This window comes from Pseudorca crassidens, chromosome 15, assembly GCF_039906515.1.
Source record: "Pseudorca crassidens isolate mPseCra1 chromosome 15, mPseCra1.hap1, whole genome shotgun sequence".
NCBI lineage: Eukaryota > Metazoa > Chordata > Mammalia > Artiodactyla > Delphinidae > Pseudorca > Pseudorca crassidens.
Window position 1 is genome coordinate 32662302 of NC_090310.1, and position 27000 is coordinate 32689301.

At 44.0% G+C, this 27000-nt stretch overlaps 1 protein-coding gene across 40 annotated transcripts in view; it reads right to left on the reverse strand.

Annotated features, from left to right (window-relative positions):
• RBFOX1 (RNA binding fox-1 homolog 1) overlaps window positions 1–27000 on the reverse strand; it is a 2180200-nt gene that overhangs the window by 50145 nt on the left and 2103055 nt on the right. For all 40 annotated transcript variants that reach the window (XM_067706699.1, XM_067706702.1, XM_067706687.1 and 37 more), the window contains one exon: window positions 9026–9158. In XM_067706699.1, the coding sequence (XP_067562800.1) occupies window positions 9026–9158 (133 nt within the window). The remainder of the gene's footprint in view (window positions 1–9025; window positions 9159–27000) is intronic.

Consider the following 27000-nt stretch of genomic DNA (forward strand, 5'->3'; position numbering starts at 1 on the left):
GAATTTACAGATGATTTATGATTCTGTCAAATGCGCCCCACCGCAAATTCTCCAATGCGCCCCACCGTCGAATGGAGCTGCAGTCCTAACAGAAGCAGGACTTTGATTACCGAAGGATTCCAGCAGGTTTCAGGAGCAGAGTGGACCCGCAGGTAAGCCAAGCATATCGAGAGCCAAGGGGAGACACTCGACAACACGCACATGCACACACGCACACGGCAGTGACACTGGTTTGCTGGAGAACACTGCAGCGTGCTTCTCAGAGCTTTTCAGAGTTGATTGGTTAAACCCCAAGTATCATCATCTTTAAAAACGGGGCAGGGATTTCACATGCTAAGGAGGTCAGTAGGAATCGCTTTCAGCTGTTTTTGTTTGGATCGAAAAGGCGCTCCGGTTCACAAGAGCACTTGTCAAGCAGCGTCAAACCCTAATCCGAGATACAGAGGTAAGTGGCATCCTGAGCTAGGCTTTGATTTCTCTTTCAACGTTTCCAACATAAAAAGATACTGCCTGTTGGGGGTCAGAAGCCAGGGCTGGCCTCTGCCAACAAGACTGGGCCCAGAGCTGATCATTCAGCCAGATCAGAACAGCACTGTCCATTCCCCCAAGACGTCACACTGTCCATTCCTCCATGACATCACGCCCTTGCAAGTGCTGGTCCTCGTGCCAGGGAAGCCTTATGTCCTGATAACCTCATCCAAAAGCAGAACACCATTCAAGAGCCAAGTTAGAGAGGAAACACACGGGCATCTGGGTCACAGCCTCAGCAGTCAGCAGCTATGCGCCCTGGGACTAATGACCTAAGCTACCTGAGCTTCACTTCTTCATCTGTGAAATGGGGAAGGAGATTAAGTGCCCACGTCAAGGGAGGATTGAGTTAGGTGATGTGTGCAAAGCGATGAGCAAGGTAGTTGCCAACAAAGTTCTAATTAAATATCACATCGCTATGAGCTTTATCCAGTGCCCACCCCAAGCGGAGTTCTTCCTCCTTCCTGTGAACACCAGCACCACGTTTTCCGATCCTTAAATCCTCACTTGGTCCAACAATTTTAAATATTGGTCAAATATTAAAGGCATTTGTGTAGGCAGCTCATTTCGCCCTGAAAGTTGCACCCAATAGCTTACTCGACATTCTATCCCACTTGATGGCCAACACATTGCTTTTCACACTGAAGATGTAAGTAAATATCTATTGAGTGAACACTGCCCATAGTTTAAAGGGGGAGTTGGCCATTAGTAGGTGACAGAAGGTGACACAGAACAATTCTAGGTAGAATCTTCATCTGGTTATTCAGCATCAATGGCTGTTGTCAATGGGGGGGGGGTAAGATTCGAAAACTGGACCCTGGGACTTCCCTGGCAGTCCAGTGGTTAGGACTCTGAGCTTCCACTGCAGGGGGCATGGGTTCGATCCCTGGTCGGGGAACTAAGATCCCACAAGCCACGCGGTGAGGCCAAAAACAAACAAACAAACAATAAAACCCAAAAACCTGGACCCGGACTTAGGATACCAGTGCAAGAGGCTAGACAGAATGTGATGCACATGTGAACAATATATTAATATTTAACCAAACATTAATATACATTCAAATATGGGAAGGGATGCCTTTCTCTAAATATTTGTAGAGGGGGACTCCATCTGTGTCTGCTCTTGCAGACATTGGGGGCTGTTCCAGGGGGCACAGGACCAGGAGTTGCTGAGGCAGAGCTCTGGCTGAGAAAAGGGCCCCTTCTTTCATCAGGACAAGGTCTTGCGCACTGTGGTCAGCTGCGTGCCTCCATGGCAAGCCTCTTGGTACCAACAGCTCCCAGAAGTGAGTCAGGAACGGGCCCCGATGTTTGCCTTAGGCTTGTTCAGCCAGGTGACCTGGCTGCCACGCTCTGCCCTCCACGATGGACCACAGAAGATTACTCAGGGACTCTGACATCCCACGTTTACAAGACAGAGAACCAAAGGGAACATGCGATCTGGCGTCTCATTTGAACAGACTCAAACAAACTGACTGATGAGCCCTATTCCTCTGCTGTTGAAATGCTTACTACACTCCAACCAGGATGCTGAGGCTCAGGGCAAGTCCACCAGCTAAGGCTGCCCCCAGGGAGCTTACAGGGAGGCACAAAGCCAGGTACCCTGGTGTAAGGTGGCAGCCGCGAGAGCTGCTGCAGAGGAGGGGAATGATGGCACTCTGACCTGGTAATGGAAGGAGGAGGTCTGGCATCAGAGGTGAGGGAACCCCAGCGAACGGCCCAGAAACCCCAGCGCCTGAGCTAGTTCAAGAGGAACTAGGGAGGAAAAGCAAACCAGGCAAAGGGAACAGCCAATGCAAGGTCCGATGTCTACAGGGTCCAGGGCATAATTTCTAGTTTGGGGGTGTTCAGAGGCTCAGCCAACTGTGGTGGCTTCCCTAAGAAAGGAAGTGGAGAATTCTAGCTGCTCTTACAAACCGCCCAGGGTAGGGACTGCTGGTTTTCACTATGGGCAACACCTGCACAGTTTGGAGAGAAACGAACCAGAGGGTGAGTGATCTACCTTCACAATGACTCCAAAAAACTAGGAACCGATACGGCCATCCTCATTGGCCGCATGAAACAAAGCCACTTGATGGGCTGCGAGTTTCATCACGATACTGTGTGTTTTTTTCCTAAGTCATAGCACGAATGTGATCGCTACGAGCCCTCACACCTAGAGAGCGATTCCTCTGTGTCCGTCCCTAGTCTGACCTAATTATCATTATCTCACCTAATCCTCAAAATACCCCTATGAGACGGATAATGTTATTATAGCCTCTTTGGACATCAAGAGAGTGAAACGGAGAGAGCTAGGTACTGACGAAGAAGCTGGGATTCTAGCCCAGGTTGTATTGGCTTCACAGCCCACATTTTTAATTGCCATGGCAGGCAGCAGTGGTCAAACTTCAGCAGGCATCAGGACCACCTCGAGGGCCTGTTAAAACACAGATGGCTGGGCCCCATGCCCAGCCCAGAGGTTCTGAATCAATAGATCTGGACGGCGGGGTGGGGAGGCTGGGTCTAAGAATTTGCATTTTTAACAAGTAATGGGACGCTGACGCTGCCGGTCCTAGGACTAATAGGCTTATTGCCCTACGGAGCACCAACCTCCACGTGTCATTTTACTTTACATCTGAGGCAACCCTGAAGGTCAGCTTCCTAGGTCCTACTCTAAATAGGAGCTGGTTATAGGCAAGCTCTTAGAAAGTCCCATGTTGGTTTTCGAGAATGGATCCAAACATTTTTTTAAAACCCCACTAAACAGGTGCATATGCGAAGGGAAATGAGGGCAGGGGATGATGTCTAATGCATAGCTATCAATAAATTAGCCACATCCCAGTACAAGAGAAGAGAGTTGCCATCATGCATTGAACAGGTGCAGCCTTATTTTAATGCAGAGGCGGTCTGTCTAGCCATGCAAAGGTAACTGTAATCTCTTCGGAACTGCAATATGCTTTCACAAGAGCGTGATGCAAATGCACATCTCATTTCCTTAGAAAGGTAATAACAGGAGTTAAATATTTGAATGAATGCAGGCAGGGAATGATTGCACTACAGCAAATTAGTTTACTTTATAAAAAAAGGAAAGAAAGAAATCATGCGATGCCCAAACTATACAATCTGTTTGGGTAACATAATATATCCCAACCACAAATACATTCTTGAAGGAAAGGTTATGTAAAGCTGCTTTATCTTACTGCCCATTCCAAGTGGAAAATAATATTTTTAATGCATTCAAATCTAGTTGTTTCTGAATGGATATCAGGTGGGGCCATACACTCACTAGCATTTGTATAGAATTGGGCAGTGTATGTACACTGACATTCTCCTGGGGAAAATACATATTTTAATTAGATTATCAAAGGCATCTGTGACATCCCACATTCTCCCCCCAAATTTAAGAACCACTGACTTAGAGTGTTTGTCTTTAAATGCACTCAATTAAGAGGCTTTTTTTTTTTTAATGTGAGAGGTTACATTTTAAAACTGACTGAGAATTTAAACAAGAATTCACGGCAAAACCAAAAAACCAAAAAAGCTAAAGAGAATTCTGGAAAGTATTCTGGGGCTAGGTGATGATGACCTAATGTTTATGTTCATCGAGAAACGTCCCAAGCATCAGATAATACAATCTGAGAATAAGACATTTATAAATTAAAACCAAAAAACATGGTTGATTTACAGAAAGAAAGGTTTGCACACACTGTTCTAAAGGCTTCTTCAGGACCTAACCTGAAAGCACTCCCAAAGGCTCTGTGTATGGGCTTCATTCTTGCACTGACCAACTGTAAGAAGTTTTTTCCTGGGATACCACCATATCTTTCTTGCACTTAGAGTAGCATATTCAGCTCAAAATACTTCTCATGGTAACTCTGAGAGGTTGTACATACATGTGACATAATTAATGACTTGAGAAAGTACAAAATGTCTTGCTCAAAAATATCCAGAGAGCCAAGATAAAAACCCTATAGCAAATGCTGGGTGCTTAACTTAGAAGAAGAAGAATAACTTTAAAAATCTCCTATGGTTCTCTACATCCCTAGCCCCATACAATGTGATGGGTACATAGTAGGCACTTGATAAGGTGCTGTTAATTAATTAACTAATTAAGAACAAGAACTTGGTGAGGCCAATCTCATAGGGTTTTGTGGGGAGAGGACTGAGGTTTAGTTGCTGTCCTGTAACATCCGATGTTGTACTGAGCCTGTGTATGTGTCTCTTACGCTTCTACCTTCCGTCTTCATCCACACATCATCAGCCTGCCAGCCCCCTTGGATGACAACTACCCAATGAGTAATTTCTCCCAAATATGAGTCCTAGGAAGACAGACTGGACATGGTAGCCATTTATCTAAACAGACTCCAGGGGCAAATGCAAGGAGAAATATGGACGACTTGGTCCATTTAGCTCTCCCTGAGACTGTTCACTAGTTAATATTTTATTTCCAATCTACGGATTCCATAAACCACTGAAGTGCCTCTGTCCAAAGCCGTCTCTGTGGCGTATGGGGAATGGAGGTCTGTGAACTGTAGGAGTCCCCCAGCCAATGGGTACGTGACTCATGGAAGGAAAGATATGGGTACTCAACATAAGCCAGAGGGGACCCTTGAGAAAGAGGAGGGTATGAGCAGCTAATAAAAAGTCAATAACCACGTTAACAGCAACAACAGTAGCTACGGTTCACTTAACACGTGCCATTTGATGGAACTAAGTTGTAACCTTACCTTCATCTCCCTATTTCATCCTCTATCAACCCTATGGAGGCAGGTGTAGTCTTCACTCACCTGCTAAGGCAACTGTGCCTGCAGAGGTTAAGTCAGCTACCCAGGGCAGTATGAGATAGAAAAGCAGGAGCCAATCTCATCTGCCCCATAGTCTGTGTCTTTATAGGATTGTAACAATCTTATAGACTTGTGTAGACATTAGCTTTCTAACTCATCACCCATTCTCACTCAGTTAATGCTGGCAATCACTAAGGGGTTGGTTGGGCCAGTCTAGGGCTTTCCTCTCATTCCTGTGATCCCCGGTCCAAGTAGAGCCTTCCCCCCGCCACCAGGAGTGATCATGAATTAATGTCCCAATGACTTTCTATTTAGCTATGTGAGAAAGAGGAGACAGGGCTCTTCATAACCTACATTCTTTACTTGCTGGGAGAAATTTCAGAAAATATCAGGACGTGGAGGGAAAAACCAAATCAGTAAAAGGAAATGTAAGAGCATCCTTAGTGACTCCTCCTGGGTGACTATCTTGACGTTGGATACTTCCCAGGGTCACTCAGGGCTTCTCAAAGGTGGCCTTGGAGGGTCTGTGGATTTTTTTCAATATCTCACAAAAAAAAAAAAAAAGGAAGCTATACCTGGACATAGGATAAATGACACATTCTTCGTTGCAATTTTAGTAACAGAGTATTCATATTGGATACTTCATGGAAAACAGAGGTTTAGGATGACAGATATGTCTTCAATTGGTGACAATGGGAAAAATAGATTCTTCCTTAATAAATGCAGTTTTTCTCAGGTGATGGCTTATGAAAAGATGGGGGCCTCTGAGTATGAGGGAGCATTGCAGAATGAGAGCTTAATGTGGCAATTTAGGAAATGATTGGATTTTTCCTGATTGGATTCTTTCTTTTGTTTTCTTTTGTGGTTTTAAACTTTTCAAATAAAAAATATTTTTTTTTAACTGAAGTATAATTGATTTACAATGGAAATGATTGGATTTCTTCTCTCTGGAAGCTTTCTGGAACCCAAGCTGGTGCTCACTCAACACCCTATCTTATCACTTATCACATTTGTTGAAATCGTTAGCATCTATGGTGTTCCCCGTGCCTGACTGTAAGAAACTCCTCCAAAGGCACCATTTGCCTCAGCATCCTTAGCGTAAGACAGTGCATGGAGCTGAGAGAAGCAATTAACTGGACTGGAGAAAAGACAGTCAAATCTAGAAATCAGGAAACTAAAGGACTTTGAAGACAAACAGCTACAGGAAATCCATACTATTCCTGGGACCACCTGAATCCTGCTAATGTCACCCTGGAAACAGAAATGGGTTTCCAACCTCTCTGCTACTTGCTTCCACTCAACATAGATCAGGGCGCTCTCGACTCCAGCCAATGTCGGCTCTGTGTCCTGCTCAGCTCTTTTCCTCTCCAAGATGGGCTGCCCCTCCCAGGCACCCCCCCGCACCGTGGACTCCTTCAGCCTAAGCCAATGAAGGGAAAGGAACCTTCATTGAAGATGCTGAGTTCACACTTTTTCATTTCAAAGCACTCCAGGCAGTTTGTAATCCAGCAAAACACCCAGGCAACTAGCTGAATTTCCTCCTTTTCAATCTGCTCTTATAGAACATGCACACATGGACACACACACCCTTAGCCCTTCTAAATTTCCTACTCTGCCCGTCTTGAGAATTTTGTCTTCCTACTAGGTGTGGTTTCAGAATTCCAACCATAATATTGCCAGTGAAGAGGCACAATTCACCATTATAACCAAAATGATTAGGAAGATCACTGGAATATTAAAATGAAGTCACGTCCAAAGCAGTCACCACCAACGTGCTTCACCGCTTGGAGATGCCTGGTTCTCTCCCTGGCGAACATGGCATTAGTTATACCTGGTTATTGCCAGCAAAGAGCAAGTTCATTATAAGTTAGCAAATTTCAATTTTACAGCAGGTGTGTTACTGAGATTTTTATAAATTGTTCACATGAGGATAAGCCATACAATTTTATTTTTTTCTGCTCAATATAGTAGTGATATACTGAGGGTACATAGACCAAAAAGCGACAATTACCATCTACTAAGGTAAGATAATGATTTTCAGACAAACTAATGTGATATAAACATGCAGTTCTGCATTTACGGCTTATGAATCTTGCTTTCATAAGCCTAAAGGGTAACTTATTTTTTCTTCATAACTCATGATGTGACCTTGGGAATAACAAATCTTTGTTTCTGCCTTTTTGAATCTAAAAATGGGCTCGACACTGTGGGCTGGAGATAATGATCATACTAGCAATGATTCCTTACAGTACACAGTCAGATACATAAGGCTTAGGACATGGAGACGCACTGTTTTGGAGGGTTGGGAGAATTTAAGGCCGATTTATCCTTGGTTCGTTATTATTCTCCACCTTTTCGGTAAAAAAACTCTAATGACAATACAGAAATGATGGACATTGTCTTATTTCTCTGCTTTTATTTTCCCTTCCTGATGATTTCATCAAATTTCACTTCTTAATAGTCTTAACTTTGTTTCATTGCATTCGTTTTTAAAACACTTCAAATGCTCTACTTGGGAATGCGTGAGATATGAATAAATAATGAACAAAGAGTGTTTCCTTTGTCATCAGAATAGAGATGATCTAGGCTTATTCAGGTTTTCTAAAAGATGGATAAGCCAAAGAGCTATGGAAAATGCATTTAACCCTTTCACACAGTCCTGAATATAGCCAGATTCTTTCTAGAGACCAGAAAGCCAGTCTCCTGGCCAGACTGTGCTGGGTATAGCTGAGTTTTCCTTTGAGTGGTGCTATTGGCATTTGGGCCCTGTAACTCTTTGTGTTGGGGGGTGTGTTGGGAGGCTGTCCTGTCCTGTCCTGTGCCTTGTAGGATTTTTAGCAGCATCTCGGGCCTCTACCCAGTAGATGCTATCACAACAAACAAAAATAAAAATGTCTCCAGACATTCCCAATGTCCCATGAGGACCACTGCCTTAGAGACTTCCCTCTCTCCGACTCCAGGGGACCAGAATGTTCTAGGAGGATTCCTAACAGTGAGGCAGAAACGGTAGCACTTCAAGAAAGCAGCCCATTACGCCAGTACCATTTTTTTTTCCCTCAGCATTCACCACCATTCCTTGATATTCACTCGGCAACAGCAAAGTCCATGTACAGAAAGACCAAACGGGCCTTGGGGAACAAATCAATCTGCATTGTCCTCAGAGAGGGAAAAAGGAAGGCAAAGGCAATTTTGGAAAATCCAACTAAATGAGTCACTTCCAATTTCTTTGAACTTCAAGAGTTTGCATTAGACTCGACACCTAATTTTCTCTTCTGGGCCAAAGGTTCATTCACCTTGAAGCACAAGATGTCTTTGGGGAGGGGGGCAAGACCGCCCCAGTGGATTGTACGTTTGAAACCCTCCTGTCCCTCCACCGAGGGATTCAAAGGGCAAATGTGATCCAACCTCCTTAATCACCAGATGTTTGCAATCATCAGAAAGACGTCTTGGGCTGTAACCATTTCTCTGTTCTCCAGCATTCAGTCTCAAAGAGAATTTACATAACAAAATGTGACATGTAGAATGCTTAAAGGCACCAACCATGACAAGACGAATTACACTCATTTTTCAAGACTCTTTGCAAGGTGCTGCGCAGCAAGCGCGCGGGCTGCATGCCGGGCGGTTCCGGGAGGCGGGGTGGGGGGGCGGGCGCTCAAGGCCGGCATGCGCTAGATCGCACGCAAGGGGTGCTGGTGCGGGAGGCCCGCCCGGGGTCGGGGGGCTGCCCCACTTACCCGCCGTAGGCCGGGATCGGGGGCGGGGGCGCCGCGGCCCGGAAAGTGTTGTACACGGTGCGGCCGCGGCCTCGCAGGTGCGCCCCTCGGTAGGCGGCCGCGGCGGTGGCGGCTGGATACGGGAAGCCGGGCACTGCGGGCGACAGGAGAGAGCAGAGCTTTCAGAGGCACTCCTGCCTTTGAGGGAACCACCCGCCCCTCCCCACCCCCACTCAGGACCCTTCTCCCCGCAGGCCAAGGCTGGACACCTGCCCCCCTTCCTTCCCAGAGTCAGGCTTCCAAAGGCGGGTAGCAGGGAGGAGACCAAGGTCTGATTCCAGAAAGGATGGGCTAGTTCAGCCCGTGGTCCCTGTGCCCAAGGTCAAGGACAGACCTTCACAAAGCATTCTTAATAACCAGAGAAAAGCTCACTGCACAAACTTAAATTTTTAAAAAGGTATTGCAACAGATTGCAAGATGTATGTGCAGTGTGCTCTCAAATCTGTCTACCTATCACCCATCTATGCACAGTGTGATATATATGTGGATGAGCACACATTATGCATGTGTATATGTACACATACATCTGTATAAGCATGTGTGCATGTGGAAGTGAATATATGTGTATATACCATATACCTGGATGTGTGTATATACATGTATGCATGCATGTGGGTATATGTATATGTGCATATTTATATATGCGTATTTATATAGTTATATATACAAATTCATATACATACATATTTCAATGTGTTTGTAGTTATCTCTGGGGCTGAACTTCATAAGTAAATGTTAGTTGTCTATTCATAGCTTTCCCCCAACCATTTTAATTTTTTTCCTTATTTTCCTTTATGTACCTATATTGCTTGTTAAAAATTTTAAATTGAAATACTGCGTTCCTAGAGACAAGTGTACACATCGTTGGTGTATGGACCTCTCGGGCTCCAAGAAACAAATTATTACTAAGGTCCCATCAGCCCCCTAACCATTTACACAGCTTATAAAACCATTTCTACCACAAACATAATTGCAGAGAAGTGTGGAAATTCAACTCTGAAGGAAAGGGTTTGGGCAGAGTTTTCTTCCCTGGGGGAAAATTCTCTGAGCAGAGTGACTTGGTGAGGAGTCAGCAGGGAAAGTAAGCCTGATGCTTGAGATCCCTGATAATTAATATGGCTTCCGCTGCCAGGGGTGTCATTCCTCCTAGGATGTCTGCAAATCCTCAGGCATCAGGGCCCTTGAAGCCTTCACAACACCACCTCTGCCTTCCTGCTCCTTCTGTCACTGAATCTCACCGCTCTCACCATGCTGGCCATGCCTGTCCCATCCCACTTAGCAGCAGGCACTGTTGCCCACACTGAATCCCGTGGAGGGGATGCTTTTTTAGGAAACGACTGTCCCAGGAGCTCTATATTAAAGGCTCAGAGTCCTAAGGTAAGGGAAGTGCATTAACAGCATTAACCCAGAACCCCCAAACTTCATTTTTCCAGGAACTCTAGTCTGCAGAATACCCAACCTCTCACAGGTATTGAGAGAAGTCAGTCATTTGTTGCCTTTACCTCTTCTATTCATCTGCCAGCTCCTTGAGGCCTCCCACCGTATCCCATTCATCTTTGCATCTCCCTGCGCCTCCCCCAGGTCAGCAGAAGCCCCCTGATTTTGTCCACAGTAGGTTCTAGATACTGGACACAGTAGATTCTAGATGACTTACATGCATGAACAAGTGAATGAACTGTGGGCTGTGGTCCAGCCAAATGATTGACAGACTATCCAGGGAACTTCCTCTCCCTGTTCCATTCTCTCCCCTCATCCTGCTTACCTAACAGGAGCTTTGAGGATTTCAAGAGAGAGGGAGACAGATGACATGAACCAGGATGGGAGGGCTTTCCTCCCCATCTACAGCCCTGCCTCCCCTGCTCCAACTCCCCTGGGATTTCAGACAGTGTTGGTAACAACAGGCAAGGCTGGGAAGGACACAGCTTCTCTTGGCATCATAGGACCCTAAAGGCTCAGAGAGGCCTCACAGCCAAGGAAGCTCTTTCCCCCAGTTAACTCAGCACATCCAAACTTCCCTCTGCCAGGATCTCTATTTTGCTGAATACCTAGCCTCTCACAGGGTGCTGTATTTCATATTATGTTAAACTTGCCTCCACCCTACATCCAAAAGGCAGAGAAGGGCTTTTCCCCTCCCCTCTATCACATTCAAGAGTAGAAGCCCTCCACCCAGAGAAGACACTGGTGGTTGCCAAGGGGGAGGGGGCTGGGGGAGGGATGGAGTGGAAGCTAGGGGTTAGCAGATGCAAGCTTCTATATATAGAATGGATAAACAACAAGGTCCTACTGTATAGCACAGCACTATCTTATGATAAACCATAATGGAAAAGAATACTAAAAAAAGAATGTATTGATATATATATATAATATATATAACTGAATAACTTTGTTGTACAGCAGAAATTAATGCAACACTGTAAATCAGCTATACTTCAATTAAAAGAAAAGAAAAGAAATAAAGAGTAGAAGCCCTTCACCCCATTAATTCCCATTACTCCCAGAGTCCTTGGATAGAGTAGGTTTGCAGCTGCATGTGGGTGGCAAGGGGCGGGGAGAAGAAGGAAGTGGGATTTCCCACAGGAGCCATTCCCCATTCTATATTCATGGAATTGCACGGAGTGGAATATAACCCTTGACCCAGAAGTGAAGGCAGACTAGCTGTCGTCTGGAATTCTCTGTGTTCTTGAATGGCCAACAGCTATCCTGTTTCGTGGATTCTACCATATCCTTCTGTGCTGATGCTGGTAAATGCTACGCTGGTAGAATCAAGTCAGAATGATTTTTATCTATTTATGTCTGAGAAGACCACCTAGGTTACTTCTTTTTTTTAAATCGTCGTTCAAGACAAATCATACAGCAGTACTTACTTCTCAGCTTTTCAGCCCTCACCACCCATGTTTCCTGGCTGGTGTTTCAACTACTGTTCTTGAAATTGCAAAGAGGTGTCAACCTCAATGGGAAAAGCAGGGAAACCTAATACCTTAAAAGCCCAGGAGTCATGAGATAGGAGATGTTGGCTTTAGGACTGGGGAGAAAATGAGCAAGCGTGCCTTTGACTCCAGCGCTATCTTGCCACAGTTCAAATATTAAGTTTTCAGAGGAACACCTTGGATTTTGAAATAAAGCAAATGAAAAGTTCACAATCTGGCAGAGCAGCTGGCTGCCTGTGTGAGGAAACACAGTAATTACGCTGACCCATTCATTATCACTGGCTACGGCATGGAGCGAGCCAGACAAGATCCCTCTCAGCGACAAGCAGGTTTTACAATAATTCTTGGAGGATTTAGATGTTGAGATAGAACATGAAACAGAAGCTCAGCAGTAGAGCGAGGGGAACACAAGCTGCTAGAAGGGTAGAGCCAGGATGCCACTTTGTACCCCCTTTGCTGCAGGGAGAAAATATCCTTCTCGATGCAGGATAAGGGATTTACGGGTCTTAATACCAGGCTCTTTGGGCTGCTCCAAGCAGGGCACATTAGAGGGATTCTTATTTTGTTAAAGGAACAAGGGAAGGACTGCACATCAACTTCCTGCGAGGCCAAGTACCCTTAGGTAAAATAAGGAGGTTCCATTGTAACAGGGGCTTCATGGAGAAGGCACGCGAGTCTCCCAGATGGATGGTTTTCTCAGCTATCCCTTTCTTGTTGCCGTCTAGAGCTGGCCAAGGGGTCTCTTTATGAAGTCTCTAGCTAGTCACCGTGATGGATGAATGTTCCCTTCTGTTCCCCTCTTTTCTTCCCCCCTCCCTTCCTCCAGAAAATAAGCAGGACCCTGTGGGGCTCCTGGGCACAAAAGCCTTTCTGTGTCCCCTTCCATGAGTTTCAACAGGCAGGTTCAAACAGTTGCTAATCAGGGAAGGGAGGGGTTGGGAAGACACAGGAGGGGCAATCAAGAGACAATAGCGCAGCCTTGGGGCAGAGTCCTGGTTCCCCCTCAAGGGATACACATAATATCTTTGAGATGTTTTGCAGATACAGAAACCCCTGCCAGGTGGGAGAAGTTAACAGTATGCTGCCCACAAGCACGTAGACCCCAGACCGGTTGGAACCAGAAGGTTGATGATGCTGACTCCCACTTAGCTCACCACCAAACAATCAGAAGGAAGTCCATGAGCTGATCACGCCCTCCTCTTTGAACCATTACTATAAAACTCCTCACTAGCCCCTCCAGGTCAGGACAATTTTGAGGGCATTATCCCGCTGTGGCCCCTTTGCCTGGCAAAGCAATAAAGCTATTCTTTTCTACTTCACCCAAAACTCTGTCGCCAAGATTTAACTCGGTGTTGAGATACAGAGGCCAGATTAGGCGCCCATCCCTCCCTCCCACCCTTCCTCCCTCCTTCTCCTCCTCCCTTCCATTTATTTTCTAATCCCCTTCTGAAGAATGCTGCCATGAACCTTCCCGGGTGTACTAGCAATCAAGTAACTTGATTGATCAAGTAACAGAAGGAAAAAGACTCTCACCATTGCTAAAATGCAAGCTCCATGAGGGCAGTGCTCTACATCTGTTTTGCTATTTGATTTAGAAAACTGCCTGACACAGCAGCGCAGGTGTCAGCTACCTAATACCATGCGTGGACACCCTTTGATGGTGAACCCATGTTAGTCTCCTTTCTGGGACAGTAGAGGCCCTTCCTCTTCCTGTTCCACCTTCCACAATCCAGTCCTTTATACAAAGCACCCTGCCCAAGATTTGCAGATAAACAGTGTGCAAATAACACACCGGATCTCACTCGTCTTTATAAAAACAATCACTGCACCCATACTTAGAAAGCGCTGTACTGGCCCAAACATAGCAACCAGACTTGGAATATGTGCGATTCTGATGAAAAGGGAGACAACGTGGATAAACATACTGCACTGGCAATTACTGCCCCCCCTCAATTCACTGAAATTCACGTTTACTGCTGCACCGAGTCAGGGCATGGAGATTGGTTTCTACTTCTGGGGGAAAAGCAGGGCTCAAACTTTTTCCCCAGACAGGTGATAACTGTCTGGTCTATAAAAGGAACTCTGTCACGTTCCTCCCTTCATGGAACCCCACACAGCGTTCCCTAGAAACCCAGCAAGTCTCAGTCTCTGCATGCAATACCTGTGTGCCACAAGGAACAGTGGAAAATAGCAATCGTTATAATCCGTAACTCGCCTGACTTATAGCCGTGCCTTCTGTGTTTCTCCCCATCTCCATTAGAGGCCTTTTCCCCTATGGCTGGTTTAGGACAGTGTGGCTCTCTTCTCTTAACAAATGGTCAATTTCAACGGCAAAAAAAACCCCACACCTGTTTGTCAAGCTTCCTTTAGACTCATATGGGATGGCAGAAACTGATTTATTTATTTTTACTTGCCTACCAGGTGTGTTGGCTTATTGATCATGGTTAACTGCATATGTGAAGCGAATACTTAGATAATTCAGATATAGATTAAAACAAAATCAAAATGGCATTATCCTTGAACCATGTAGAAAGAATGTTAATAGGGAAGAATAAGTCTGACTCCATGTTAAATCTGTTTCTTTCACTTAAACCTTCGTATTCTATTGCTTTTGCTTGGATTTAAGAATGTTGTCTAGAGCCCAAAATAGGACAGCCCATTCTCAAGGCTCTGACTTTTCAGGGTATAACACTTTTCCATTCATATAGAGATAAAAAGTTCAAAACAGAGAATAACATTTGTCTTGCTGGAAGGTTATAGGAACATCCCAACCTGACCTACCAGACAGCTACAAGAACAAAGGATTCTGACACCAAGAAGTTTGCAACAACCAGCCACGCCCCTCCCTCACCTTGGCTTTGTTGAAACCATTTGGGGAGTTTGGGGTTTTTTGAGCCACCCCTCTCCTTGCATCTCCTTGCATGTCCCTGCGATAAACCTTCCTGTGCTCCAAACTCCGACATGTAGGTATTGTTTGGCCTCACAGTGCACACGAACTTGGGCTCAGTAACAAGAAGACATCTTAATTATGTGCTTATATTTCAGTGTGACACGTCTCTTTTGCTGAGTTATCATGTCCTCTCCTCTATCAATACCCCAGTTCAGGAGTTTGGATCCAGGAGGTGGGCAATAAATGTTTAATAAATCCAATGCAAATGCCAAGTGGAAACTCACAATGTCCTCTCCACTTCTGAGATGGAGTAAATCAATGCTAATAAAAGTCATCTACCTGTCACCCTGTCCAATATTTGTAAATGCCTCTTTGTTAATTAAAGAACAATGTTAGAAAGAAAAGACACCAAATTAGAGTTATTTCTGAAGGCCAACGCTGGAGTTTGATTTTTTTTTTTCCTAGTTGAACTTCAAGTTAATAAGCATGTAAACAGACCGTCAATGGGGAACAATGGAAAGCATTAAGGCTGCTTTGTGGATACCAAATAAATCCTTAGTTCCTGGCATGAGGGAGACAAGGGACGGAAAAAAAAACAACATAGGTTCATTATACTGGAAAGGTTTCCTCTTAAACCTGATCCAGCATGAATCAAAGTGAAAAATCTGGTATCACTGCAACGAAAATTGGATTTAACTCATAAGCTAAAAATGAGTTTCTCTCAAAGAAAACACGGCAAGAGCTTCTGGAGCAAATACCAATTGCACATCTTGTTGACACATCAACATCCTTAGCCCACCCACTCCCAACCTTCGGCTAGATTTATATCCACAGCATATTGGGAGGAGGTTAGCAGAGTAGCCATCTCAGTTCTCGGCAATAAGGAGTTCTCCTCCGCCAATGAACTCAATGAAACGGAAACTTTAGGAATGTAACCAGAGGCGTGCTGTGAGGTGCTCAACTATCAAGGCAAATCAACATTTTTAAACAGAAGATGTGTGGGTGTATCAACCCCGCCAAATGGGCCACTTACCAAAGTGTCAACTGCTTATTGCCTTTCTCCCCGCCAAGACAAAGCCTCCACCTCCCACCTCCGACCAGCTCGGCGTTCAATGTATTTACGGTGAGGAACACGTGATCGCCCCCACGCCCCGCCCCCCCCCGCGTCTCTTTTACGAATGTGGTGCTTACCTTCGAAAATAAACACAAATGAGATCACCTGAAATCCCAAGAGAAGATACACAAAACCAGTGGAAAATACTTGAGGGTTATAAACTGCATATTAAAGTTTTAGAGCTCCAGGAGAGATGGAAGAGTAGCAGATGCAAAACCCGACAGGGGGGCAGATTCTGCATCAAAGCCATAAAAATATACAACTGCTTTAACGGGCAATTATTCTTTGCATTTGTGCACGGGCTTGAATTTGCATGAGGTTGCCAGATGCCCTGAAAAGGTGTGCCGTTAGGATGGTAGGCGGGGTGGGGGGGGAGCTCTCTCTTTGTCTGCTCTTCCTCTCCTTTGCTTCATAAATGCCACCCTCCCCCACCCTTGAAATGTTTTAAGACAGAGATGTTCATACTCCTTTGGGGTTCAATTGTTCCGTGGGTAATTTACAGTAGGAAATATTCACTTACACAATTCGGGGGGTGCAGACGCGGTTTCAACAGCAGGTTCAGGGTTCTGCAGGATTCCCCTTGAGGGAAGCCCCGTTCCATGAGCTGCACCATAAATTAGGACGTGGCATAATAGGTAACATACTGAGGTGAAATAAACAGCCAGCTATGGCTCCATTTCACAGGCACAGCACTGTATGATAAACCTCACAAGCGCTGTCCAAAAAAAAATCCCCAAAACACCTGATGATTTTTTTCCAAATGGCAAAAATGTTTGCACATTTTTGCAAGACAAATCTCAAAGAAAGGTACATAAAATTGGTTTGTAGCACAGAATTTATACACAACTAGGTCACTGTCTTTAAATGGCATTAAATGGAAAATGTAATATGATGGACCATATTTATTTAGTTCTAGGTCAAACTCAAAATGGAAAGGCTTTCAATTTGGTTGAAATTTAGTCATTTAAAGGTCTCGGGGTAAAAAGGGAGTGTTCCATCCATGCAGTCATCTACAAAAAGACCAAAATGGCCACTCAATTTGCTGGACTCTCTGGTTCTCATATGCACATACGTTTATCCCTGAAATGCACATTTGGGATCGGCTTTTGTTTCATTTTAAAATGCATGTTGATATTAAATACTGCTGTTTAGAAGTGAATAAATCTACATTTTGGACAAACAGTTCCTTATAGGACATCCTCATTTGAAATGCATTGAATAGGAAAACAAAAATTTCTAATTAATGTACAAGTCTAATCACCATTCTCCACATGGAAGAGTAATTTTTCACTGTTCATTTGCTCGGTTTAATCTCAAAACTGACATAACAGAAACGCAATGTCCTATAAATCTGCACTCATTTGTTTCTTTAATATTCATATTCCATTGAACTGCAGCTGCTTGTTGCTGCAGCCTATTACAACTTGCGAAAGTGTCGATAAAAATATTATGAAAGGCAAGATGTGTTTCTTCCTGGCTGCATGTGCCATTTATTTGGGGAAAGACAATAAATGGCTCGTGGATTGTCCCCCCCTCCCCCCACCTGCTGCTTGGTGGGTGATTAGTGATTAATTACCTGGCAGCAAATTGACATGGCACAGGGAAATTGACACAGCCCTGATTAATTAACTTTTTATGGGAGGTAGTTACTCACAAAACATTGTGCACCATAATTGAATCTCTTTACATAACGTCATGGTACAAAAGTTTTAGTCAAATCCAAATTAGCCAGAAGTTTCTAGGCTGTTATAGGTCTGATGAGGACGCATCCAAGGAATTGGCAAGAACTTGAACTTGGAGAGTGAGGCACATTTTTGAAAGGAAAAAAGATGGGGACATTGTGCTGGCTTGATTGCCCAAGATGAATTTATTGGCCTAACTCTTTACTGTATGAGGCTAAAAGGCCTCATTTTCTTCTAGCCTCCTCTGACTGCTGCTTCTCAGTGATAAACATTTTCGCCTTTGTCCAGTCTCTAAACATCGATTCTCTAATTCAATTCTCGGTTCCAGCATCACATCTTCCTTCAAAGGCTTTTCCTCTCAGTTTCACCCCACACTTCCCAACACGGCCACTGTCACCATCACACCACTCCTTTTTTTCCCCTTCACTTACCATCTTATTTCTACCACCTCATCTGATCGCAACTTCGTTATCTATCTCTCTTTTGGGGTGTCCTGAGGACTTCATTTTGGTCCATACTGTGTCTCCAATACCCAGAGGATTACCTGGTCCCAGGTCACTGCTGAAATGTTTATTCATTATATCATCAGATAAACTGAGGATGCCATATAGTAGGTCCGTTACAGAGGAAAGATGATTGACAGTTCTTGAACCTGTGAGAGTTGCTAAGGTGCTGCTTATAAAGGATGCCTATTTTAAGAGAAACTTTAATGAAGACGTTAGTGGTGAGTGACTCTGGACATCACTTGTCTAAAAGTTCAGGCTGTGATAACTGAAATAATGCAAGCAAAGTCATGATTACAGTTGGCATAATTCCATCTTCTTGTACTCCATTATCAGATGGAGGAGATGCTACTGTATTGATGAACCAGCTGCTAGTCACTAACCCACAGATGAACTCACAATCTCTTCACAAAACCACACGAACCAGTTCTTATTTTGATCTTCACTTTCCTGGTGGGGAAATGAAGATAGAGAGCAGCTCAGAAGCTCTCCAATGATCTGAACCCAGGCAGCCTGACACTAGACCTGTCATCTTATCTATTACACAAGACAGCTAGAACGAAAGCATACCATGTCATCTTTGAGCAAAATCTTTCTACGTCCACTCTCTCCACGCTGCTTAGAGGCTCTCAATTTGTACTTCCCTACTAGTGTCTGGACAGGCTGCTCCATCACCTCCCTCTATCCATATCACATCCAAGAGAACCAGCCCCGATTCATCATGGGCAGAGTTAATTTGCAGGGCAATCTGTTGACATGCCTCCCTGAGACCTTGTTGGGGGCCAAGGGGTAGGGGAGGGGGGCGGGTGCCGTTTCTTCCATTCTATATTTATTTATGTTCTGGGATTTCAAGACACCTGGAAGGGCTTTGCTCCTTCTCTGCTAATTGGATACAAGCCATGGGGATCACTCCTGATTCATGTTCCTGATGAGAGTCCAAGGCAAGCTGTTTTCCTTCTCCACTGGGGTTGATCTCCACATCTGGATGTGAGCTGGCATCGGGGGGGCTGTATACAATCCCCAAATGTGGGGGAAGATGGGCTCTCCCAGCGGTGGGGATCTGGGTTATAACAGTGTGGTGTTATATACACAAACCGAATTACCGTCAAAATAATGAGCTCCTTATGACTAAACTCAACTAGAAATTTTCTCCAAGATTTGGCAGATGCGAATAGAAACTTTCAGGATATTTGGGAATGTTGCACTTTCTTCTGTGTACAATCTATTGGTTAATACTGTTATCAAATATCACTTGACTCACAACTTGGTTGGAAATAGACTCTTCCCTGGAAAGAAATGAGTCATCTAGGTAAAAAAAAAATTAAAAATGCAATGCAGACACAGGGATGTACCCTGAGCAGCGAGATTGGTTTTCCCAAAGCAGACATGTTTCTGAACTTAACAAATTCAAAAAGCCACAACAAACCTCCCACACAATGCTCACACACATGACTATTCTTTGATCGCTTAAGTCTTTGGGATTTTGAATGAGGACAGCAGCCTCGGTTTTTATCTGATTGCCACGTGATTCCTGCTTAGCTCCTGAACTTAGCGGTTGTCTCTTTTCTCGCAGGTTACAAATGGTCCATTTAATCCAACAGACATGTGGGAAGTGCCAGGGCTGCTGAAATGCGCAGTGATAGGCTTTTCCTGTGCAAAAGACCTATTTGTGATCTGTCTACTCACAGATATTGACATTACCCCTGCGGGCAGGATCTTTGTAACAGTTCATTCAGCAAAAGGAGAATGAATCTCCATCTCGGAGTGTTTAACTCAGCAGGACCTCAGAGGGCATTTGCAAAAGTGCTTTCTGTCCTTTGCAGGAACATAGGAGACAAACAAAGCTGTGAGATGCTGAGATCTGTTGTAATTTGGACAAAGCAATTTACCATCATCTATTCCTTTGACAAAAACCTGTACCGGTGTCAATGTAGCTTTTTTCGGGCAGCCTTGGAGAAAAAAAAAAAAAAGACTAATAATTTATATAAATAATTACTTTATCGAGTGCATACACACAGTAAAGTTTCAATTGTTAAATGATTCACAATCCATCTAACAGCTGGCTGAAACAGCAAGCTCCGTGAATTGCCTCTCCAGGTAGGAGGGAGGGCAAGTGAGATAAATGAGCTTCCCTGTACTGGGCTGGATTTCCCATGGTTCTCTAGGGCTGCTGGGGCTTCATGAACATGAGACCCCCGGAGGGGGTTGGCCGTGGCTCATGGGATAGGGATGCAATGCAAAAGCATCGCTCATTTCACTTCCAGGCATTATTGTGGGTAGAGCTGGTCGGTTTGTGTTGAGGCCCATCTGATCTTGAGAGCCAGCTTCCAGACTTGAAAACAGTCCTGATCTTTTGAGCAACACCCCGAGCAAACCTGGAGGACAGGTGTTATCTGGACCCTGCGATCACCTCCCTGATATCCCAGCTGGAGCCCTCCCCAAACACCCACATAGAACAGACTGAAGGAAGACCATTCAGAAATGGTCCAGCTGTCCAGGCACTAGACTAACATAAACCTTCCAAACCAGCTTTTTTGGTGAACTTTCAAAAGTGCCTGGAGAAGATGGCTTCTAAGAAAGAAAAGGAAAGAAGAGCCATTTGTTTGAGGAGCTGCAATGCCTCAAGCAGCCTGAAAGTCTTTTCACACAAGGATTTCATTAAATGCTCACAGGTAAGCAGGTATTCATGAAGACGTTCATGGCAAAAAGACTTGGCCAAGGTCACACTGCTAGTGTACCATGACGATTAGGACCCAGCTCTGCCTGAATCCAGCTCTTCTCCTACAAATTTTTTATTGCTTCAGGAGAATTTTGCAAAACTAATACTGAGGACTAAGATTTGCTGACAAAAAAAAGATCTTTGGGAAATGTTTCTTAGATTCCTATAGCAATGACCAAGGGTGGGGATGATATATATCCTTGGGCAGGTGTGCCCATAGAGGGGGCTCTTGTATGTTTGTTTGTTACACAAAAGGCAATCAGGTGTCAAGAGCCTACAGGGCATGCAAACCAAACCCAAGGAGATGGATCTAAAATAGGTGGTGTGTTATTTAGTCCTGAAAATGGCCTTCTGTTAACACTCCCCCCACAACCGAGTTCCCCAGTAGCGATAAAATAGCTCTTGGAATGTCAGTACTTTCACGTGAATGAACACATGATTCAAGACAGTGGTGTTTTTGGAGTTCTTAGTGAAGTTAAGTGTTTAAATGATTGTGTTTACGTGAACTATACCAGGCTCCTTCCCCTCCGGTGGGAGGTAAGCTCAGCCTCCTTTCATGCATCTTTGCACTGCACAGGGAGATTTGCTTTTGAAGAGAAATAAGGCAAGGGAAGTAGGGGCCACCTCTGTGGTTGGACACGTTTCTATGCAAGAAACACCAAGCGCCCCCGCTCCAGGGCTTGAATTATATGAGTGTCATTGGTGGTTCTTACTTCCCTGCTAAGCCAGTGGTCCCCAGCCTTTTTGGCACGAGGGACCAGTTTGGTGGAAGACAATTTTTCCACGGATCAGTGGCGGGGGCAGGGGTGGAGATGGTTCAGGGGGTAGCACAAGCGATGGGGAACGGCAGATGAAGCTTCGCTCGCTTGCTGCCTACCGTCTGCTGTGTGGCCCAGTTCCTAGCAGGCCAAGGACCGGTACTGATCCGCGGCCCAGGGGTTGAGGACCCCTGTACTAAGCTGCTCAATCCCAGCTGTGCAGACTCTGACAGGGCTTGGCTCCATTTACAAAGCCAGGTTCCCTAAACACATACACCTGCACCCCCTTATCTTCCAGGAATCAAACAGGATCTTATCTTTGGCCCCTGCAAATTTCATGTTCAGAGCTCTGAACTCAGAAGAGGATTTTTTTTTCCATTTTAAATCCACATTAGAGAAAGACAAATATCATATGATATCACTTCTATGGGGAATCTAAAAAAATGATGCAAATGAACTTATTTACAAAGCAGAAATAGACTCACAGACATAGAAAACAAACCTATGGTTACCAAAGGGGAAAGGGGGTAGGGGAGGGATAAATTAGGAGTTTGAGATTAACAGATACACACTACTATGTATAAAACAGATAACCAACAAGAACCTACTGTATAGCACAGGGAACTATATTCAATATCTTGTAATAACCTATAATGGAGAAGAATCTGAAAAGGAATCTATATATATATTATATATATAACTGAATCTGAAAAATAATACATATTTTATATATATTATATATAATATATAAGTGAATCTGAAAAGAATACATATATTCTATATATTATATATATAACTGAATCTTAAAAAGAATATATAATTATATGTTTATATGTATATAACTAAATCACTTTGCTGTACACCTAAAATATTGTAAATCAACTATACTTTAATAAAAAATAAAAGTTTTAAAAAAAGAGTGAAAAACAAATATTAGTAAAAAACAAACAAAGCCACATTAGTTTGAGATAGCAAATACAGTGCAGATGAATGCTTAAACAAGAAATTCTTCAAATAAGCTTTTCACCCATTGAAGAATTTCCCTCTGGCCTCTGCCGAGGGCTGGGGGAAGGTGAGCATGGTCATGGTTGAGGAGTTGAATGTGGGCGCTGCACCAGGCCTTGTGTGGATCCTCTTAAGAAAAAGTACTTTCTGTCAATGCTGTCACAGGACTTGGGGTTTCCAGGGAATTCCCCCAGAACAACTGCCTCACTGCCTTTCAAAAACATCTCATCTCGGCCTCGTTCTCTGGCTGTGCACGCGCCAGGATCCCAGGGCAACGTAGTTTATTGTTTTAATATCTGTTTGACACAAAGCAAACCATTCTCCAGTGACTCCTTATCTGTCACATGTATTTCTGTGCAAGAAATATCAAGACGAATAAGATGTTTGGGGGCACACCACGGGATGGTAGTTTTTGCAATTGGCAGCCTTTTGCAGCCGCAAGACCCCCATCTGAAAAAGACAAAAGTCCCCCTTCTGCATGGAGATTAATAACCAAAGTGCTGGGAGAGCAGCTGCCTGAATTGTGGCTTCTTCTCTGCGGAGTCTTCCCTGTGAACAACTGAGGGTGTTCAACTACTGCTTTTTAAGAATTTTCCTGAAGTTGGTAGAAAGAAAGAAAGGGAGAGAAAGAAAGATAGGAAGGAAGGAAGAAAGCAAGCAGGGAGGGAGGGAGGGAGGAAGGAAGGAAGGAGGGAAGGAAGAACACAACAGTAAACGAAGTGGTCTGTGACTGTGAGTCAGGCAGAGTAACCACAGATGTTGGTAAAGGAGCTAATCAGCTCGGGGGCGGGTGGGGGAGGTAGAGGCAAGTACTGAAAATACAACTGAACCTGTTCTGAAAACTGGTGTCCATATGGAATAACTAAGTTAACATAAGAGCTAGTAAAAAAAACTCTTAAAACCACCTGTTAATAAGTTAGAGATGTGCTGGGCCATCAGAAAACAGGGCAGAGGAAGCAAAGCAAAGAGATGGTGCTTCAGGACTGCAGAAAGAATGGTTCCTGGAGTCCATCCCTCAGTAGGGGTAGCTCGACGGCTGTGTCCAACTGTGGACAATCACTGATCGTTAAGTCAGGCATGTGCTATGATCGAGGCAACAGGCAGAGCCTGGCACACAGTAGGTGCCTCACAATCTCTCCATCCGTGGGCTCAATGAGGGAAATAGGATTTCAGTAGCCAAGTGTGTTTCTAGAGCCAAATGATGGTGAAAGCAGTGATACTTAGTTCACCTTCCAAGAGGTATTCAGAAGGCAGTGTTGACAGTGGGTAAGTCTCCTGTTGGGTGCAGCCTCCCAACTACCCCTGAGTACTGTGTTTGCAATTCTGAAATCTCAGCACTATGTATCCGTCTATTTTCTGTCTTGCCCACAAGAATGTGGGTGCTGCAGATGCTGACTTGTGGATGTATGGTTCACGGGGTCTTGCAGTGTGTAGAATGGTGCCTGGCATAGAAAGAACTTGATGAAGATTGGTTGAATGAAGTCATGCATTTTCACCCCCCTCCCCCCATCAAAGGACTGATAGAATGACTAAAGACTGGAAGGAATTATTTCAGAGATGATGATAAGGGGACTTAGGTATGTTGACACCACAATGCTGAGCCATAGACGTGGGAAAAGCCGGCCACTGATCTCTGATTAGAAGGATGCAGTCCAGAGGACCTCTCGGACCAGCCTTGTTGGAAGTGTGTGGGAGGAAACAGTAGGAGCCCAGGCAGAAGTTGAGGGATCCTGGGTACCTGGACAGAGTTGCACCATTTATCCCAGGGAAACTAGGGCAGGTCATAGAGAAGTCCAGCAGCTCCAAAATCATGGCTCCAAATCCAGTTGTGTTTCTTTGTTGTTTATTTTGAGAGCAAAGCTAAGTCAATCCATTGTATCTAGACTGAATTTATGCACGTATCTTACTCTACTATGGACCAGGAAAAGGGTATCCTCTTTATGTGCCCTACCTGACATTATTTGTTTTAAAATATGATAAAATGGCACAAAATGCAAAAGGTACACCACACTGCACATAAAAAGAAGTCTCCTTTCACCTCCAACCCCAGGTAGCCAGCTGACCTGTGTCTTGCCCTTTAAAGGAGAATAATGGCCTGACAAAGGGGTTGGTAAACAAATCTGGCACAAAGACTGTTTGTGTAAATAAACTGTTAGGGGAAGTCCAGCCACACCTATTCATTTACGTATTGTCTGTGGCTACTTCCAAGCTGTAAGGACAGAGTTGAGTAGCTGCAGTGGAGACCAGGTGGGACACAGGACTGGAAATATTGACTATCTGGCTTTTCAAAGAACAGCTGTGCCAACCCCCTGGCCAGACAGATCAGACAGGGGGAAAAAGGGCTCTCCAGAGATCTTGGGATGGAAAGGAGTAAGCACAACGTTGGGACTTGAATGCAGAGACTGGACAGCTGCCTAGAGGGTCCACCTGACCTCTCTCTGCTCAGACTTTTCCAGGAGCAGAGCAAGGAGCTTCTGGTGTGTACGTTTAGAAACTAGTAAAGATGGAAGGCTCGGGATTCAGTTAGGCTGGTTCAAAGTTGATCCAGCTGAGTGACCGTGGCCAGTTCTTCAATCCCTTGAAGACTAAATTTCCTCATGTGAAAAGGGGGCATGATAATAATAATGCTTATTTCATAGTTTTCTTGTGAGGATTAAGTGAGAACATTCACGGGAAGGGCTTAGCAGAATGCTTAACGTATAGTAAGTGCTCAGAAACCATTGCTTATTATTATCATTATGATTATTTAATTTTTTTATTATTTCAGGGCTGGAACTAGGCCTCACCTTGGGCATAAAATGTAAGGGGGAGAGGGCACCAAAACCCCCAGGATTAGGATAAATCATATTTTAATGCAATTTTTTTTAAAAGTTAAAATGATTATTAAAAAATCCATGATGAACAGACTCTCAAAATTTAAATAAAGAAGTGCTGGGCTGAGCCATATTGGATCCTACAGCAAAAGAAAAATGAATAATATTCATTTTGATGGAAAATTTTGATATTTTGTTGATCATGGATCTTTTTCCATTCATTTCCATTTTTTAAAAAAATACAGTAAGTCCCCTACATACAAATGGGTTCTGTTCTGAGGGCAAGTTTGTAAGTCCAATTTGTTCGTAAGTCCAACAAAATTAACCTAGATACCCAATTCACACAATTGGCTATATAGCATTGCTTTTACTCTTGCTTCCAGACATCCTGGGCTTGAAATAAAGATACTGTACTACCGTACACTACACAGTACTATACAGTAAAGTACACAAAAGCGCAACCACTTGTAGAGGATGCACGCATGTGACAATGTACGCCAGACACATGAACTAAGTTACGTAACTGGACATGCGAACGCACGTCTGCATCTTTGAAAGTTTGAAACTTGAAGGTTTGTGTGTAGGGGAATTACTGTATTGCGTCAAAATGTTATCTATCTTGATGACTGAATTTTCTGGTGCCTCTTTAAATTTTGTCTGAAGTGAGCGCCTCACTTGCCTTGCCCCAGCACTGATTATTATTCTTTTAAGCGATTCCTCCAGAAAATATTAGAAAAAGCTTCTTGGAGGCCACCATGAAGTTTGAGTTACCAGAAGAAAGACAAAAAAGGGCACAGTTCTTTAAATCAATGTATCAGTAACACAATGACCTGTTCGTGCACCTTCTATTAACTGAACTCCACCTACTGACATTTCCTGTGTTGGGCAGAAGAAAGAGGAAGCCATCAATTAATTTAGGCTGTTACTTTAATTACAGAAAGCAATGGAAATTCTATCAATTACCTAAAAGTAGAACAGGGCAGGCCTGATTTATGTATGTTTCTGCCACTTAAATCATTGTTTTATGAATTCCACACAATTACTTCCATAAAATCTGCAATCAATACATCAATTAAAACTTTGCCACTACACTTACCCTTGAGTTTCATAAAAGTTAATTAAGGAGAAGATGCTTTTGCATTTTGATAACATTTAGGTTCTTGAGCATTTCCCTGGGATATCAGATTTTTTTTTTTTTTTTTTCTGTAGTAAGGGGTGAAAATATCCAGGGGGAATTAACAGTCATCTTCCTTTTAATTTACGATTTGTCCTTACATGGATCTAAAAATTCAGCCATGGCTTCCATGGAAGTGTGTGAAAATACACCTGTTTGCATGGATAAGCATATGGGACCATATAGAAATTTCTGTTGGAAAATGTTTTTCTGGCCCTTGACAAATAAAAGTGGCACCTGTGTGTCAAGGGACTTGCTATGGACTGGATTGTGTCTCCCCCAAATTCACAAGATGATGCCCTAACTCCCATTGTGATGGTATTTGAAGATGGGGGCCTTTGGGAAGTGATT